Source organism: Spea bombifrons, chromosome 8 (assembly GCF_027358695.1).
Source record: "Spea bombifrons isolate aSpeBom1 chromosome 8, aSpeBom1.2.pri, whole genome shotgun sequence".
In the NCBI taxonomy this organism is placed as follows: Eukaryota; Metazoa; Chordata; class Amphibia; order Anura; family Pelobatidae; genus Spea; species Spea bombifrons.
The window spans coordinates 45,531,223-45,550,645 of record NC_071094.1 but is presented as its reverse complement, the minus strand read 5'-3'; the positions used below and the strand labels follow the sequence as shown (position 1 = coordinate 45,550,645).

General features: G+C 43.5%; 2 protein-coding genes across 2 annotated transcripts; both read left to right on the top strand.

Moving 5' to 3' along the window:
* The first annotated feature begins 2,738 nt into the window (after positions 1–2,738).
* On the top strand, positions 2,739–9,833 carry LOC128502715 (cytochrome P450 2G1-like). Its single transcript, XM_053472606.1, has 9 exons — positions 2,739–2,928; positions 4,870–5,032; positions 5,418–5,567; positions 6,138–6,298; positions 7,037–7,213; positions 7,427–7,568; positions 8,254–8,441; positions 9,394–9,535; positions 9,625–9,833. The coding sequence occupies exons 1-9, from the start codon at positions 2,758–2,760 to the stop codon at positions 9,804–9,806; spliced, it is 1,476 nt and encodes a 491-aa protein (XP_053328581.1). The 5' UTR covers positions 2,739–2,757; the 3' UTR covers positions 9,807–9,833.
* Positions 9,834–14,016: 4,183 nt separating this feature from the next.
* Positions 14,017–19,181, top strand: LOC128503951 (cytochrome P450 2A13-like). Its single transcript, XM_053474146.1, has 9 exons — positions 14,017–14,190; positions 15,390–15,552; positions 16,002–16,151; positions 16,521–16,681; positions 16,778–16,954; positions 17,339–17,480; positions 17,575–17,762; positions 18,005–18,146; positions 19,000–19,181. The coding sequence occupies exons 1-9, from the start codon at positions 14,017–14,019 to the stop codon at positions 19,179–19,181; spliced, it is 1,479 nt and encodes a 492-aa protein (XP_053330121.1).
* Positions 19,182–19,423: the final 242 nt, after the last annotated feature.

Sequence of the window (19,423 nt, the reverse complement as noted above, 5' to 3'; positions counted from 1 at the left end):
TTAAGCTAAATTCAGCATTAGAAACACTATTCCTTGTACTGTTGCCCAATGCCCAAAATGCCCTTCTTTCTGTGGTCGTTTGAGGTGTGACATTGACGTCATGTGACTGTTGATGATGTCAAAATGCTCACCAATGATTCGTTGGTTCCTCCAAGAGCCACTGGAGATTGGGATCCAATTATAAGGGATCTGCTGTAATACTAATGGTGTCCTTTCCTTACAGCTCCAGGAGATCATCCCCATAATTATGAACCTGATTCCAGGACCTCACCAGAAAATCGATCCAATCATCAGGAAGCTGCTGGAGTTTGTGACCGAGAGAGTTAAGAAGAACCAGGAGACCCTAGACCCCGGCTCACCACGAGACTACATCGATTGCTTCATAATTAAAATGCAGCAGGTACTCACTTGGGGGGGGTTGAGACCCCTCTGGGGAGTGCCTGCAGGATGGGGGATTTTGGGAGAACATGGACATTGAACTCTCATGCCCTCGCCTGAAACTTGCAAACCTAAAAGTCGCATGGGCCCGCAAACAACTTGCATTCTAGTGAATCTTCAAGATGTTTTGTGAGTGTTAGCGTGAGAGGGCACGTGACCGCGGTCTAATCTGGTCACTGGAGTTAACCCTTAACTCCATCGACCGCTCAACTTCTTAGTGAACGGATCCCGTTTCTATCCATGTTTCTGTGCATTTAGAAGCGTGTACTTGCTATGTGGAGTCTCGGCTGTATGGGGTGGGACAGTCTTTATTTGGCATCGATTCTTGGTTCTCCGTGGCCATGAAGAGGATTAGAGAAAACATAGGGAGCAGCGGAAACAAGAGGAACAAAAGAGACTTCAGCTTCTTTTTTGTTTTCAACAATTCCCCCACGGGCACAGAGAGGGTTAAGTTCCACGTTGAGGCTTGTTTGGTATCAAGTGGCTCCTGACTCACCCATTCAAACTGCGTGGCGGATTAGCAGAGTAAATCGATTCAAAGAGCGCTTTGAGTGTAAAAGCGCAAACAATGGCAGAGACGCCTTTCTCTTATTCCACCCCGGCGCAGTTTCATGCAAGAATAAACGTGTAAGAAGAAATCAGCCCTGTCCCATGGGGCATTAAGGTCCGACCCAATGGGAGAGGTTGTCCCAGAGTCTCAGGGTTTTTACCCCATCCCCGGTGTCTTGGGGTGAATGGGCAGACGCTGGGAGGTTTTACCCCAGTCTCTGGGTGAATAGGCAGATTCTCAGGGTTTTTACCCCATCCCCGGTGTCTTGGGGTGAATGGGCAGACGCTGGGAGGTTTTATCCCAGTCTCTGGGTGAATAGGCAGATTCTCAGGGTTTTTACCCCATCCCCAGTGTCTTGGGGTGAATGGGCAGACGCTGGGAGTTTTTACCCCAGTCTCAGGGCTTCGGAGTCCAGAGCCGACTGCTTCATATTCTCTTCTGATTTAATGATATCTGACCGATTGTTGCTTTTCTCCCTGCTTTACCACAGCTGGAATCCCTGCTTGAATACAGGTGACTCCATTCGGAATATCTTCATCTCCTGACCAATCACGGTTTCCGTAACGACCGTTGTTAGCGCCATTGCGTATTACAGACTTCACACTGGTTGAAAAATCCGCATCACGCGTTTGTGTTGCAGAAAAGCTGCACCAGGAAATCGATCGCGTGATTGGCCAGAACCGCGGCCCCAACATCGAGGATCGAGGGAAGATGCCGTACACCGACGCCGTGATCCACGAGATCCAGAGATTCAGCGACGTCATCCCCATGAACGTTCCTCACTCGGTTATAAAGGACACGACGTTCAGGGGATTCACCATCCCTAAGGCAACCAATAACTTCTTCCGCTGCAATCGTTCATTCTGCCCGTTCTTCCTTCCCGCTGTAACGACTCAAACCTTAATCAGTCGTTGGTCTCGTCTTAGATTCAGGAGCCGTATGTCTATCCCATGCATGTTTAATACCCTCACTGTATTAGTGTGGTTGGGGTATTTGTGTAACTGAGGGGGGCATTTAGTAGAAGAATAATGGGGTTTATTTTCCCCGTTTAATTTATAAAGCCGTTCCCTGCTGTTTCTATACACATTACGGGGCTTTTAGGGCCGTAGAACCCTGCGATCCCCTCATACCCAGCAAACATTCTGACCTCCTAGAAAAGAGCGGCATCGGGGGGGGGCATCAGGGGTGGAAAGAGGGGCACCAAGGGAAGAAAGAGGGGTATCAAATGAAGAAAGAGGGGTATCAAATGAAGAAAGAGGGGTATCAATGGAGGAAAGGGGGCACTGGGAAGGAGAGGGGCATTATCGGGACTTTTAGGGCTGTAGAACCCTCATTCTTCATTTGTTGGTCTCTTCTCTTGTTTTCGCCGTCACTCGCTGTCCCTGTAAAAGGTTATCCTGTGTAAAGGCAACGAAAAAGCCAAATAAAACGCATCGAAGCCAATAAAGGACCCAGCCAAGAAAAACAGAACAGAGAGCGAGTAACGGAGCGAGAAATCCACGATCCTTAAAATCATTCTAATTTATTTATTTAGTACCAAATATACAAAAACAAAATGCAACTTCACTTGGCCAATCAGAACACACGGCTTTTATAACATTAGGGATCCCTACAACTTCAGGTCAGGTCCTAATTCTTTGGATTCCTCCTCATATTTATCACCATGATTTATTTTGGTGAAAGAATACCTGGACAGCCTCCAGGAGAAATGTTTATACCTGAGGCGGCGGCGGGGAAGCGGATCAGTCCGAACCTTCTCGTTACACAGTATGGATGCTGTAATATTAGGAGTCCTGATCCTGCTGCTCTCCTGCTTTCTCTACACAAAATGGGGTAAAATGTATCAAAAGAGGAACTTGCCTCCTGGTCCTACCCCCCTACCCCTCGTTGGAAATATTTTTCACATGAAAAGAGGAGAAATGGTGAAATCCTTCTTAGAGGTTAGTGGTTTTTATTTAGTTAAAAAAATATATATATTTATTTCACTTTTAACTATTTATGTTACCTTCTGACCCCTTAAAGTGTGAGGTTTTTAAAAAAAATAATTGTAATAATCCTAATTTGAAGGAATTTTTATCTTCACTTAAAAAATACCTGATAGCGATCACGGATGTGTTTAAATATTACAGAAAATAAAACGATTTCATGTTTTTACCTGATTAGTGTAATAATTGACTACATTCCAGAACTAGAAATTCTAATAAAATACAAACTCACCGCATTCAAAATCAGAGAGAATTTTTGGGGTTCTGCAGTTTTAATCTGAATTTTTCGCCGCCCCCCCCCCCCAAAGGAGCAAAATATATATTTTTTTTTAATTCTATTTTTTTTTGTGAACTGGGATTTTTTACACACTTTTTTTTATTTTTTTTTAAGTATAAAGTGGAAATTACTTTGTTCCATTAGAATTTAAAAAAAACCCAGAAATTGCAACTTTTTTCCCTATCCAATTCCTCATGAAAAAAAAAGAAAAAAAGAGTAACACGCAAAAAAAAGAGGTTAAATAAATTTGAGGTCTAATTCCTTAAATTGAGATGTTTTTCAATTTTTTTTTAATAATGTCTTTTAAAAACCAACGTACATCGGAGCAGAAATTTCCGGTTCGCATTATTAATGAGGACAAAGAAGAAAAAAAAAAAGAAATTTGGGAAGAAAATGTGACTTTTTGTCTCTCTGTGCTGGCAGCAATGATTAATAAAACCAGCGTTACCCCAAACACAAGATCACAAAGGATAGAATGTTGGGTTTAATGGAGGATTAAAATGAAGTTTATGACCCAGAAAAACAAACCCATCATATTGTCCTTTATTGTACGTTTTAGAAGATAATACGGCAGGGATAGAAATAAACGCCGTTTACCCCAGGGGTTGTGTGGCTTCTGTGAGACTAAACCGGGATGTCTTTCTCTATATAAGAAAAGATGGATAACTGGAATGTTTCAGAAGAACGGGCTCGGGAATTCACAGATCTAACGGGGTTTTGGATCCTTCTTCTGGTCCTTCTGACCGCCTGCCTCTTGGTTTACACAACATGGAATAAATTCAAAGGACGTAATCTGGCCCCAGCCGGACGTAACCTGCCCCCAGCCGGACGTAACCTGCCCCCAGCCGGACGTAACCTGCCCCCAGCCGGACGTAACCTGCCCCCAGCCGGACGTAACCTGCCCCTAGCCGGACGTAACCTGCCCCCAGCCGGACGTAACCTGCCCCCAGCCGGACGTAACCTGCCCCCAGCCGGACGTAACCTGCCCCTAGCCGGACGTAACCTGCCCCTAGCCGGACGTAACCTGCCCCTAGCCGGACGTAACCTGCCCCTAGCCGGACGTAACCTGCCCCTAGCCGGGTGGGTAACGTGAGCTTGTCAAATATTAAGGCGATCCTAGCCCAATATCGATGATCTAATATCGGATTGTCTTTGAAAATAACAAATATTTTTCTAATTAAAGTTTTCGATTTAAAAAAAACATTAAAATGTTTAAAATATTCGTAAAGTTAAAATTTTATGGATCTGTGACCGTTTTAATGGGTTAATTATGTGATAATTTAATATTCTTGAGTGATTTCTGTCATTTCTGGTGATGTATTTAACTTTTTGGCCAGCCTTAGACCCGACCTGACGCAGGACACTGGGGGGGTTTTAATCGCCTAAGAGGGTGATTTGCCCCCTCAGTTTTGTACCAGGAGGACTTCTGCCCCCCAGGACCTGCCACCTAAGGCTTAGTGGGCCTTTGGTTACAGCCAACCTCCCGGAGTTACTCCAATAGAATCCAATAATAAAATGTTACGAGGTCCAGTGCGGGGTCATCACAGCGGAAAGATAATAAGTCTTTACTCCATTGGAGGGTCGGTTTTTTAAGGGTTAATCCGCTCGTTTCACCGCAGTTTAGCCAGAAGTACGGACCGGTCTACACGCTGTACTTTGGCTCAAATCCGGTCATCGTCCTCTGTGGTTACCAAGCGGTGAAAGAAGCCCTCGTCGACCAGGGAGAAGACTTTGGTGGTCGCGGAAAACTACCAACCATCGATCAATATATGAAAGGACAGGGTGAGTGCGCCCCACCGTCCACTCGCCGAGTATCTTTAATCAGGGTTACCCAATGGTCAACCTTGCGCCATTTTGTACTGGATGTTTGTTTGAACCATGTGGTCCGTCTTGTCTTCCGGTTCTGTTAGCCAATTAGTCGGGTTATTTATTAATGGCAATAACAGTAGCTTTGTGGGATTTACAGCTGGATTTTTTATACCTCTGGGTATTTATTTTTTTTTGATGGTAGCCATGATAGCCAAATGAATAAATGCTTTGGGCACCGCGTTCCTCTGTACCCGAGTGAGGCTGATGTAGGCATCTCATGAAGTACACTTCATGGTCGCCTATCATGTTGCTCCTATCGTATAGCATGCACTCGGGGCATTTTTTTTTTGTGTTGTAGGAGTGACTTTCAGCAACGGAGAAACATGGCGGCAGCTGCGACGCTTCTCCCTCTCAACCCTGAGAAACTTTGGGATGGGGAAAAAAAGCATCGAAGAGAGGATTCAGGAGGAGGTCGGATATCTGGTCTCGGAACTCAGGTCCTACAAAGGTTAATAATTATCTGCATCATTCAGGGGGTATTTTCTTTATATTCTTTATGTGAATTTAGTTAGTTTTATCCGTAGGCATTCTTTATATCGCCACAAACGCGCGTCTGTCTGGATTTGTTGGCGTTGCTGATACGGGAGCATTAATCCGCCTTTATTATGTCGTCTTCTGGGAGGAAGGTGGTAATCGCCTGGGGTCAGAGCGAAATGTTGTGGGAGAATGGGGAAAATCTAAGGGGACGGAAACGAAGCTAACCCTGAAGTGGATTCTCCTGCCCTAAAATGAGGTCCACAGGAATGTGCTGAATAAATGCATCGCTGGGAGCTTGTTTACGCTGAAAAAAGGAAATAAAACACAAAAAAACACAAAACTTGGATTATTTAAACCAGCGTGCGTGTCAACGTAAGGAAAAATGTAAAAAAACACTTAAAAAAGGTAATGCTGAGAGACATTGGGATAAAATACACTGGATACGGACGTTCGTAAAGTGTTTTTAAAGGGCTTTGAGGCTACACTTTGTACTCTGTATGAATGATTATTTTACGTGGCTTGTTCATTCCCGCACCGGCAGAGAAGCCCGTCGATCCGCATCACATCCTGGTCCAGTCCGTCTCCAACGTTATCTGCTCCATTGTGTTTGGAAACCGTTTCGAGTTTGACGATGCCTGTTTCCGAGATCTCCTGGGGATGTTTGCCGCCACGTTCAAGGATATGAGCAGCAGCTGGGGGCAGGTGGGGGCAGATTTTAGATTTATTTATACAAAAAATAATTTTTAAAAAAATGGGAAAAATACGTGATAAATATAAAAAAAAGTGATGGAGGAGTTGGAGGTAATGAATCCTTTTGGGGCACAGAGCCTACCTATGTCCCCCATCACAACCCCTTCCTATTTACAGAAAGATAGGGGTTAAATATTAGAAAATAATAACACCAGGGGGCAATGTTCCATCTAATTTTTCTTAGTTGGCGTGCGCAGAAAATTTCTCTTGTGCAAAAAGTTTCACAGAGCAAAAAAAATTGTGCGCAATCCAACAATTTTTGGACATGTGCGCTCTGTAAAAAGGCTATGTGCGCACGCACAAGCGCACAGCTTAGAGGGAACACTGCCAGGGGGGCATATAGCCAGGTGGACTGGGGGCTAAATAAAATAAACCAATGGGAGGCACAGAGACCACCCCCGCTGTCATCCATCCCACAGGCTGATGAGGTAAATAAAGCTAAAAATAAAATAATAATAATTAAGTGAAACACACTCATGTCCTTTGTCTAACCAGCTATTCGGGGTAGGAAGAGATGAATAATAGTTACTGGGCCATGATTTGGGGCAAGAGGTGCAGCTGCCCCAAGAGCTGAGAAGCGAGGGTCACATTTGAGTCGGCCAGTGGCCCAGGCCCCAGTTACGTCTCCAATGTTTTCTTTGAGAAATTGAAGGTTTAGTGTCTCTATAATTGTGTCGCGGTGTCTTCCAGCTCCAAGACATGCTGCCCAACATCATGAACCACGTGCCGGGTCCACATCTGAGAATAAACAAACACCTGGATAATCTCAGCAAGTTCATCGAAGAGAGAGTGAAGAGAAACCAGGAGACGCTGGATCCGGACTCCCCGAGGGATTACATCGACTGTTTCCTCATCAAAATACAGAAGGTATTGTCCAGGCGTAGCGATCGCACCCCATGGTGGGATCATCTCCTGGGCTGTCTACATCAAAGCCCTAGGTCTGTGGGAACAATCAGAAAAAGTGCCATGCATACCCTTAGCAGCCCACCCTACTGTGTATCCAGCGCATGTATAGAATACGGCGCATGTATGTGGCTCTGATGTCTTAGATGATCTAATAACCAACGTTGTAATTGGCAGGAGAAGCAAAATCCCACCAACAGCTTCGACATGACAAATCTTGTAATGACGGTTCTCAGTCTGTTCTTCGCTGGGACAGAGACAATCAGCACGACCCTGAGGCACGCGTTCCTCATCCTTATTCACTATCCCCAGATACAAGGTATTCCACAAAATGGCAGCCAGATAAGGGAGGGTGAAATGGGGAGCAGGGAAAGTACGAGGGTGGAGAAAAATGGAGGAGAAGGAAAAGGGGGAGGCAGGGGAAGTGAAAAGGAGGGGAAAGTGTAATCGGGGAGGAAAAAGGTAAAACCAGAACAGGTAAAAATTAGTGGAGAACAAGGGGAGAGTAGGGAAAAAAAGGAAGAGGGAAAGGAGAAATAGGTCGGGGTTAAAAGTGAAATCAGAGAAGGGGTAAGTATGATGAAGAAAAGGGAAAACTGGGAAGGGGAAGTGAATTTGGAGAGCGAAGAAAAGGAGGAAGAGGAGAAACGGACGTGCTTGAAGGGGAAAAGGGGAGAGGACATCAGGGAAGGGAAAATCCTTCCATTCCTCATCCCCATTTTAATTCAATAAATGATCCCATACCTCAGTCGTGCATGAATTTCACATGCGAGGGCAACAAAATACACGCCAACCAGGACAGAAACTGCAAAAAACGTAAAAATGTAACATAATATCCAAGTCTTTCCCAAGTTCCCTCCCCAAATGGAAATCGGCAGGCTAGATGGACCAAATGGTTCTGTCATCCACTTCTATGTTTCAAAGGACACACGTCACCAGGAAGAGGCATATCGGGGGTTTGGAGTTGACTTTCCATACATTTTGTTTCTCGTTGATCTTTAAAGCCAAGCTATCCGAAGAAATCAGACGCGTGATTGGGGAAAACCGCAGCCCCAACATCGAGGATCGGAGCAAAATGCCGTACACGGAGGCCGTGATCCACGAGATCCAGAGGTTCATCGACGTCATCCCCATGAACGTTCCGCATTTGGTCACAAGAGACACGACTTTCAGGGGCTACAATATTCCTAAGGTGGGTCACCTGGTTCCTTCCAATATCGCATTTTCTATAAGATTTCTTGACCTTCGTATCCGTGACATAAATGCTGCCATGTGATTTATTTAACCCCTTAAGGACAATGGATGGTCTCTAAACCCATTGAAAACAATGCATTTCGAGCACGTACATGTACGGGCTTTGTCATGAAGGGGTTAAGGAAACATGGGTGACCCTTGTCTTGTTCTTCAAGAAGGATATAGATATGTTGGAGAAAGTGCAGAGAAGGGCTACTAAAATGGTTTATGGATTACAAAATAAACCTTACCAGGACAGGTTAAAGGATCTTAACCTATATAGCCTGGAAAAAAGACGGGACAGGGGGGATATGATAGAAACATTTAAATACTTAAAGGGAATCAACAAAGTAAAGGAAGAGAGTTTATTTAAAAGAAGAAATAAAACCACAACAAGAGGACACAAGCATAAACTAGAGGGGCAAAGGTTTAATGGTAACATCAGAAAATATTACTTTACGGAAAGGGTAGTGGACGCATGGAATAGCCTCCCAGTGGAAGTGGTAGATGTTAATACAGTAAAGTCATTTAAGCAAGCATGGGATAGGCATAATGCCAAGCTAGATATAGGATAAGGGCCGGTACTAAAGGAAAGGACTCAGAGGTTGGGCAGACTGGATGGGCCGACTGGTTCTTATCTGCCGTCACTTTCTATGTTTCTATGTTTCAATCGGTGATCCACCAAATACCACACAGCTGTAACCTTACACCAAAACGTGGCGGGTCGGGACCACTTCTCAGTACCTCATACCATGAGTAATTATCCATTACCCTCCTACTAAGATCCCCCGCCCCAGGCCGGCTCACCTGATCCCCCAAAAATAACCTTTCCCAACGCAAAAGCCACGCTCCTAAAAATCACGTTTTTGGTCAAACTCGGCCGAACCCATTCCTTCTATCTGTGTTCTCAGGGCACCGACGTCTACCCCATCTTGTATTCCGTTCACCGTGATCCGGAACAGTTTGCTACTCCGTTAAAATTTAACCCGGGGCATTTCCTGGATGAAGACGGTTCTTTCAAGAAGAATGAAGCCTTCATGCCGTTCTCTATCGGTACAAACCTTGTATTCCCTTTGAAACGAATAATTTATACACGTGGCCCACATAGATATATTTACCAGCTTTCATTTCCTTCTTCTCAGGGAAGCGGATCTGCCTCGGCGAGGGCCTGGCGCGCATGGAGCTCTTCCTCTTCCTCACCTCCATCCTGCAGAACTTCACGCTCACTTCGCCCATGAAATTCACCGACGATGACATCGCCCCCAAAATGTGCGGATTCGCCAACTTTCCCATTCCCTACCAGCTCTCGTTTATCCCTCGTTAACGGCTCCCATCGACCGGATCGATCACGTTTAAGCAGCTTTTTTTCCCAGTTACTACGCGATAACCTATCAGGGCCTGCTTTTGTGTCACCTGACAATTAAGTATTCCCGACAAAAATGATTAATGAAGGAAGATTTTCTTAAGAATAGTTGCTGAGTTTGCACAGTACTAGGTGTTAATATTCTAGCGTGGCATTTTAGGGGGCTTTTGGCCAAAAAGATTACAGATCAGACCGTCCACAGCCTGAATAATCAATGATTATTATCAATGGCTTACACATTTATATTTCTAATGTGTGCTGCTCGCCTTATATACCGGTATATACAGTATATATATACAGATCTATAGCTATATATAGTATGGAATAAACATTTGTATTAAACTAGTTTTTTTTTGAAATATTGAATCATTACATGTGTGGCCGGCTGTGTGACTGAGAGTGGTGAGACAGCGTGATCTGTGTGGCCGAGTGTGCTGCGCGTGGTGAGTGTGCTCTGCGTTATCGAGACAAAGCTTTCTTTTGGTTTTTGGCCCGTTCGTTTTCTGGCAACCGATTTTGTTTCCTGCCCTTTCAGTTCAGACGAAATTCAAAGGGCTTTTTGAATTTGGAAATTAAATGGGTTTGTCGCTCACTCTCATTCATTCGCTCATGCGCTCACATATTCCCTCACACTCTCATTCACGTTGTCCAACTCTCGGGGACAAGCGGACGAAGAAAGAAGACGGAAGACCAAGGAGAGGCAAGCGAAGAAGCCGAGCTGCAAGAAAGGAGACGGGGAAGCGGTCGGGGGAGAATGTAGGAAGGCATTGAGAGACAGCTTAAGAGAGTGTGAGAGAGTGAAAAACATACACTGTATAATACAAGGTCTGCCCCCCCCCCCACAATGTACAATACAGAGGCCTCACCCTCGCACACAATAATAATGGCTGATTATGTAATAAAGAATCCCGTTTCACAGATCACCCGTGTGAATAACTCGTCTTACTTTCTCCTTTATTTCTTTTAAGTCATGAGCTGGGTTTTCTATTCTAAGCTCTGAAAATCTCCGTCTCTTTGTCTCCTTCCTGCCTCTGCTGGACGAACGATTTACAGAAACTATTTTACTACCCTATGAGCAAACCCCACAGCACTGTATACAGTAATAACCCCTAACCCTGTATACACTAATAACCCCTAACCCTGTATACAGTAATATAACCCCCAGCGCTGTATACAGTAATATAACCCCCAGCGCTGTATACAGTAATATACCCCCCAGCGCTGTATACAGTAATATAACCCCCAGCGCTGTATACAGTAATATAACCCCCCCAGCGCTGTATACAGTAATATAACCCCCCAGCGCTGTATACAGTAATATAACCCCCAGCGCTGTATACAGTAATATAACCCCCAGCGCTGTATACAGTAATATAACCCCCAGCGCTGTATACAGTAATATAACCCCCAGCGCTGTATACAGTAATATAACCCCCCAGCGCTGTATACAGTAATATAACCCCCAGCGCTGTATACAGTAATATAACCCCCAGCGCTGTATACAGTAATATAACCCCCCAGCGCTGTATACAGTAATATAACCCCAGCGCTGTATACAGTAATATAACCCCCAGCACTGTATACAGTAATATAACCCCCCAAAGCTGTATACAGTAATATAACCCCCAGCGCTGTATACAGTAATATAACCCCCCAGCGCTGTATACAGTAATATAACCCCCCCAGCGCTGTATACAGTAATATAACCCCCAGCACTGTATACAGTAATATAACCCCCCACACAGTATACAGTAATATAACCCCCCAGCGCTGTATACAGTAATATAACCCCCCGCGCTGTATACAGTAATATAACCCCCCAGCGCTGTATACAGTAATATAACCCCCCAGCGCTGTATACAGTAATATAACCCCCAGCGCTGTATACAGTAATAACCCCTAACCCTGTATACAGTGATAACCCCCAACGCTGTATACAGTAATATAACCCCCCAGCGCTGTATACAATAATATAACCCCCCAGCGCTGTATACAGTAATATAACCCCCAGCGCTGTATACAGTAATAACCCCTAACCCTGTATACAGTGATAACCCCCAACGCTGTATACAGTAATATAACCCCCCAGCGCTGTATACAGTAATATAACCCCAGCGCTGTATACAGTAATATAACCCCCAGCACTGTATACAGTAATATAACCCCCCAAAGCTGTATACAGTAATATAACCCCCAGCGCTGTATACAGTAATATAACCCCCCAGCGCTGTATACAGTAATATAACCCCCCAGCGCTGTATACAGTAATAACCCCTAACCCTGTATACAGTGATAACCCCCAACGCTGTATACAGTAATATAACCCCCCAGCGCTGTATACAATAATATAACCCCCCAGCGCTGTATACAGTAATATAACCCCCAGCGCTGTATACAGTAATAACCCCTAACCCTGTATACAGTGATAACCCCCAACGCTGTATACAGTAATATAACCCCCCAGCGCTGTATACAGTAATATAACCCCAGCGCTGTATACAGTAATATAACCCCCAGCACTGTATACAGTAATATAACCCCCCAAAGCTGTATACAGTAATATAACCCCCAGCGCTGTATACAGTAATATAACCCCCCAGCGCTGTATACAGTAATATAACCCCCCCAGCGCTGTATACAGTAATATAACCCCCAGCACTGTATACAGTAATATAACCCCCCACACAGTATACAGTAATATAACCCCCCAGCGCTGTATACAGTAATATAACCCCCCGCGCTGTATACAGTAATATAACCCCCCAGCGCTGTATACAGTAATATAACCCCCCAGCGCTGTATACAGTAATATAACCCCCAGCGCTGTATACAGTAATAACCCCTAACCCTGTATACAGTGATAACCCCCAACGCTGTATACAGTAATATAACCCCCCAGCGCTGTATACAATAATATAACCCCCCAGCGCTGTATACAGTAATATAACCCCCAGCGCTGTATACAGTAATAACCCCTAACCCTGTATACAGTGATAACCCCCAACGCTGTATACAGTAATATAACCCCCCAGCGCTGTATACAGTAATATAACCCCCAGCGCTGTACACACTAATAACCCCTAACCCTGTATACAGTAATAACCCCCCAGCACTCTATACACTAATAACCCCTAACCCTGTATACAGTAATAACCCCCCAGCACTCTATACACTAATAACCCCTAACCCTGTATACAGTAATAACCCCCCAGCACTCTATACACTAATAACCCCCAACCCTGTATACAGTAATAACCCCCAGCACTTTACACAGTAATATAACCCCCAGCGCTGTATACAGTAATATTACCCCCAGCGCTGTATACAGTAATATAACCCCCAGCGCTGTATACAGTAATAACCCCCCAGCACTCTATACACTAATAACCCCTAACCCTGTATACAGTAATAACCCCCAGCACTCTATACAGTAATAACACCCAACCCTGTATACAGTATAACCCCCCAGCACTGTACACAGTAATAATAACCCCCAACCCTGTATACACTATAACCCCCCAGCACTGTACACAGTAATATAACCCCCCAGCACTGTATACAGTAATATAACCCCCCAGCGCTGTATACAGTAATATAACCCCCAGCACTGTATACGGTAATATAACCCCCCAGCACTGTATACAGTAATATAACCCCCAGCGCTGTATACAGTAATATAACCCCCAGCACTGTATACAGTAATGTTTGGTTTTATCTCATTTTTCCCCAATAACCCCCCCCTTTATCTGCAGACCTGTTGCCGTTGCTGTCAGTCATGTGATATTTTGGGTGACTTTCCCGGCTCAAACACCACACTGAGCTGATGCTTTCTGGCGATGCTAATGAAGTCCGGCCCTCCATAGCCTTTCTCAGGTGACAGTAATTCTTGCGGTTTGGATGCTGCCGGGGGGGGGGGGGTTATTACCGCATATTACTGGTATGTTAGGTTTTTTCAGGAATTCTAACATTTCTCGGTAATTGTCCTTATTATAGCTTTTTGTTTAAAAAATGAAAACAAAAAGTTTTTTATCCGCTTCTTGGTTCTTGGTTGTTTGTTCCGGGTAACCCAATGCCTGGCCGTCTTTTGTAATAGTAAGTCAATACCTGGCCCGTGGCCAATGGCCGGGGTTAGTGCATATAAGAGATAACACTTTGAAACCCTCCATTAAACATGGATATCTCGTGGCCGGCGACGCTGCTTCTGGCTCTGCTCGGTCTCTTCATCTACAGAACATGGGATACATTGTATCGAAAGCGCAAACTGCCCCCTGGTCCTACCCCTCTGCCCCTGCTCGGAAACGTCCTTCACATGAAGAGGGGGGAGATGGTGAAGTCCTTACTACAGGTTGGTCTTAAAACGCTAGAAAAATGGAGTCATTGACCAATTACACCAGCCATAGTGTTCTGAGATATTATATAGATATTATATAGATATTATATATATATAATATATAGAGATATACATAGATAGTATATAGATATTACCGGTATATATATATTATATTATATATATAATATATAGAGATATACATAGATATTATATAGATATTACCGGTATATATATATATATTATATATAGAGAGATATATATAGATATTATATAGATATTACCGGTATATATATATATATATATAATATATATAGAGATATATATAGATATTATATAGGGCGCAATAATTTCTTAAAGGGGCAGATGCCTTAAATGAACAGTTTAATGTATATATAATCGTACAGTAATTTGTGAAAAGTATATGATGATATATACAATAAACTGTTCATCTGTTGTATCTACCGTATATATATATCTCTATATATTATATATATATAAAGTCCAAGATGGACCGGATTTGGGGCTTCACCCAGAGTTGCGGAGGCTCAGGCTCGCTGTCCATGCGCAGTAAAATCTGTTGAGGAGTTCATAGGGTTCCTCGGCTGGGATACAGAGAAACGTACAGATGTTCTTCAGCTGAAACCCTTGCCAGGTCGTCCGCGGCGGGACCGTCTAAAAGTTTAAGACGGAATGCAAAAATAAGTCTTGTTTAGAGGATTCCAGGTTTCTCTGTTTTCTAAAAAATATAACCTAACCATGTGTTTTGATCAATTAAATAACTGTCCCCATACCCGAATTCCAGAAATTTCCAAGGAAAATCAAGCGATTTGGGGGAATTTTAACAAATAATGAAATAAAATCGGGAAAAAAAAATCAGATCAAAAAAACAGAACAAAATTAAGGGAAAATCTCATGAGAAGAGAATAATAATTATTATTTATCGTTTTATATAGCGCCTTCATATTTCACAGCGCTGTACAATATATTTCGATAACTACGGGGTTAACGGACGGATAATTATATTATTTATAAAGATTCGGATGAGGTTTTAAGGATTAATTCTATCTGAAAGGGTGATATGAACAGCAAAGGCAACTATTTAATCCCACCCAATGGATTGACCCCCCCCTTGTGAATTTATTGCCCTGGGGCTCCTTCTTTTTCAAGATCTACCCCTGGACTTTATTCTCCAGTAACACCGAATTTCTTTTTAGTTCGGGGATAAATATGGCCCGGTCTACACCGTCTACTTTGGTCCGAATCCCGTTGTTGTCCTCTGCGGATACCAAGCGGTGAAGGAAGCTCTTATCGACCAAGCAGATGACTTCGGGAGTCGGGGACGGCAACCCACTACTGATGGATTCGTCCAAGGATTTGGTGATTTTTTTTACTGAATTTTCCATAAATAAATGATTTGATCTTTTAACGCAATCTCTTCACAGCTGGCCCTTTTACAACGGATCTGTAGTCAGATCTTCCATTTCTCTTAATCACAATTTTTTAATAGTAAATAATTTGGCATAACCAGCAAAAGGCCCGGCAACGAGCTGTTTGTCTCCGCGCCTTTCCTTAGGGAACTTTTTTTTTATAAGCAAAATATGAATTTCTAGATAAAACATACAAAAAAAAAACTGAAATGCGGCAAAGGCGGCCATGTTGGATATTTATTAAAATAAATATAACCTTGATATAACCTTTTCATATCTTCATGGCGTTAAGATAGATTGTAGGAGGACCAGGGCTACGAATAAACCTCCAGGTTCTGATGCCGTCTCTGTTTATCGGACTTCGGACCGGCTCCACACGTTTATGATTTTGTGTTCCAGGGGTGGCTTTTAGTAACGGGGAAAGGTGGAAGCAGCTGAGGCGTTTTTCGCTAATGACCCTGAGAAATTTTGGGATGGGCAAAAAGAGCATTGAGGAGAGGATCCGGGAAGAAGCCCAGTTCTTGGTGGCTGAACTCAGGTCATACAAAGGTAGGTTAACATCTTCCGCAATAGTAACCATAGTAACCGCGAGAAACGTTAGCAATAACAATGTGTTTTTTCAGAGTGTCTGAAAGCGGGTTCGGCGCCTTCCCAATATTTCGCATTTTGAAGATTAAAATAAACAAAATAAATGTAGATTAGAAACCCTCCGTATGTCTATGCCATGGGAGCAGCCATCTTACTTCCTGTTCTCAGAATATGAATTCTCTCCCCATCACATTATCTCTCCCCCATTGCTAAGTTGCTGATGGATGTTGATTGGTTCAGGCAGCCTTTGTAAGAGAGGCAGAAGGGAAGGAAAACTGATCAGATAATGCTGGCGGAAGGAATATTTCCACTTTTCTTCCTCGCTAACAGGAAAATCGCTGGACCCAACCACCGTCCTGGTCCAGGCTGTCTCCAATGTTATTTCTTCCATTGTTTTTGGGAGTCGTTTTGAATACAACAATAAAGATCTCCAGGTTCTGTTGAGCCTGTTTGCTGCGACCTTCAAGGATATGAGCAGCGCATGGGGACAGGTCGGTGCATAATCCTACAGCTCTTCTGTTGGGGTTCTGAGGAACTTGGTGGGATGCGGAAAAAAAATAAAATGAAATGTGCTGCTTGGCTTCCAGCTTCTGGAGATGCTTCCGACGGTCATGAACTACATCCCGGGTCCTCACCAAAGGATAAACAAACACCTGAATAATCTCCTGGAGTTTGTGACACAAAGAGTGGAGAGAAATCAGAAGACCCTCGATCCAGACTCTCCAAGGGACTTTATCGACTGCTTCCTGATAAAAATGCAGCAGGTATCTCAAAAATGTCTTCGTTGGGGGAATGGGATGGGGTCTTTTTTTCTATAAAAAACTGCAGATTACCAAAAAAAAAGTAGTAACACATATTTGGATATGGGTAGGCCAACTTGTCCTAAGATGTCCTCCAAAAATGGTGCTTGGTGTTTTCCATGATGTTTTTGAAACTTTAATATATTGTGTAAGCATGTGTCTTTGGAGAATTAGGGTTTAGAGGAATGGGCAGTTTTTTTGTGAGTTGTTTTAGTTTGGTGGACATGGTGGGTCTTCATCAGGTTGTGTTATGTGTTATGACATAGGGCATGTATAAGGAGTAGGAACGGTTTGGTCCTTCTGCACAGTGGTATGATTGGACTCCCTAAACCCAGTTTCTGTTTTTAGGAGAAACAGAATCCCACTTCAGATTTCAACATGAAAAACTTGTTAATGACGGTGATCAACTTGTTCTTCGCCGGAACCGAAACTGTCAGCACAACTCTGAGGCACGGCTTTCTCATCCTTCTGAGGTACCCTGAAATCGAAGGTACATCTTCCGTATGACCCGGGGCGAGAGATATCGGTGAGAAATTGTGATTCGGGTTCCATTAATTATTGCGAGTTCTCTCATTCTGTACCAGAGAAGCTTCATGAAGAAATCGATCGCGTGATTGGCCAGAACCGCAGCCCCAACATCGAGGACCGGAGCAAAATGCCGTACACCGACGCGGTGATCCACGAGATCCAGAGATTCAGCGACATCGTCCCAATGAATCTTCCTCATTCAGCCACCAACGACACAACTTTCAGAGGTTATAAAATTCCCAAGGTAGGGAACCTAAAAATAACATTTTATTTGAATTAAGATTGTGTGGGCTCTCTGGGTAGGAGATCTCCATCCACTTCTCCAGAACACCATCGAAAGGGAGGTCCGGAATTGTTCCCCCTTTCATAAAAGCAGCATGGGATTCAGTATCTTTGGGGTGTATAGGAATTACTATTCTATACGTCTACGAATATCACAATATTAACGCCCTCGGGTAAACGTTTGCTCCCCTCTGATGTTTTTAGGGCACCGATGTCTATCCGTTACTCTGCTCCGTTCTCCGAGACCCTACGCAGTTTGCGACTCCCAACAAGTTCAACCCAAATCACTTCTTGGACGAAGACGGACGTTTTAAGAAGAGTGAGGCCTTCATGCCCTTCTCTACAGGTAATGGCTGAAAAAGGGTTAACTCAATGGCCGACTTCATGTTTACCTATTTCCGTAACCCCGGTAGATTTAAATGTTTTTAACCAACATACAAGAACATACAAGTTCACATTGACCTCGCACGCCCTCGCCTAAAACTTTTTTTGTTTACGAGTGTCAGAGTTTAAGGGCAGGCGACTGGAAGCCATGTCTGGTCGCTCAACTTTTGGAATAGAGACGAAAGCGTCAGCTAAAGAAAACAAGATGATTTTGTAAAACTTTTTTTTTTTTTTTCATGTCAATTGGATGGAAACGAATTCAAACAAATAAAATAAAAACTGGAGGAAGACAATTAATACACAAAACACGACGTTATGTTATAATGGGTTAATTGAATAACTAAATTAATCTGATTACAAATCTACAAAATGCTCTTAAATCACCAAAAAAAAGCTTTGCCAAACATTTCATGCCAATCATAATGCACCTGCCGATTGTATTTTTTTTTTACAAATAAAGTAAAAAAAAAATGTTTCTGATATACACAAAATACCCAATTCGTTCTTTATTCAATATTTATACACATTAACCACATAGACATAGAACCTGCCAGCAGATCGGCCCCCATCCGGCCCCCGTCTAGTCGCCTGTTTCCCCTGCTGTCGTTGAACTCGGCTTAGATTCAGGAGCCATATGCCTCACTTTATTAGCCTCTACCACTTCTGCTGGGAGACTGTTCCACTCTTTGACTACCCACTTCCTACCATTCATCTAAGCCTCTCACCCTTTTTTAAACAATAAACAAATTAACAGTGAGTAACGATCATTAAATGATATATATATGAATATTATGCTTGTAAAACCCCCTCTCCAGGGAAGCGGATCTGCCTCGGTGAGGGTCTGGCACGGATGGAGCTCTTCCTCTTCCTCACCACCATCCTGCAGAACTTTAAGTTGTCCTCCCAAACGCGTTTCACTGAATCGGACATCGAACCAAGAATGAAAGGGATTGCGAACTTCCCGATGCCTTATCAACTTTCCTTCGTCCCGTATTAATGATGTCACCGATACAGCGTGACCTCAGAATAACTGAAGCCCATCCATGAAGTAACCCACCTGCCGACCGCACGTTTAAAGGGACAGTGCTAAAAAAATGCTTGCGACAGGTGAAGGGCCGCTTTCCAGCCCGTCCAATCACAGAGTATCTGTAATTTCTGAACACGTGGGTAATCGGAGAAAATAAAATCTAAATAAAATTAATTAAAAATCTGTAATATAATGTGTTTTAGGAGAACGCA

Excerpts from the sequence above, each read along its gene's own strand:
- LOC128503951 (XM_053474146.1), top strand. The coding sequence starts at position 14,017 with ATGGATATCTCGTGGCCGGCGACGCTGCTTCTGGCTCTGCTCGGTCTC. Across the intron at positions 14,191-15,389 it reads TGGTGAAGTCCTTACTACAG|TTCGGGGATAAATATGGCCC; the intron begins GTTGGTCTTAAA and ends ATTTCTTTTTAG. Across the intron at positions 17,481-17,574 it reads GAGGTACCCTGAAATCGAAG|AGAAGCTTCATGAAGAAATC; the intron begins GTACATCTTCCG and ends ATTCTGTACCAG.
- LOC128502715 (XM_053472606.1), top strand. The coding sequence starts at position 2,758 with ATGGATGCTGTAATATTAGGAGTCCTGATCCTGCTGCTCTCCTGCTTT. Across the intron at positions 2,929-4,869 it reads TGGTGAAATCCTTCTTAGAG|TTTAGCCAGAAGTACGGACC; the intron begins GTTAGTGGTTTT and ends GTTTCACCGCAG. Across the intron at positions 9,536-9,624 it reads CTTCATGCCGTTCTCTATCG|GGAAGCGGATCTGCCTCGGC; the intron begins GTACAAACCTTG and ends CCTTCTTCTCAG.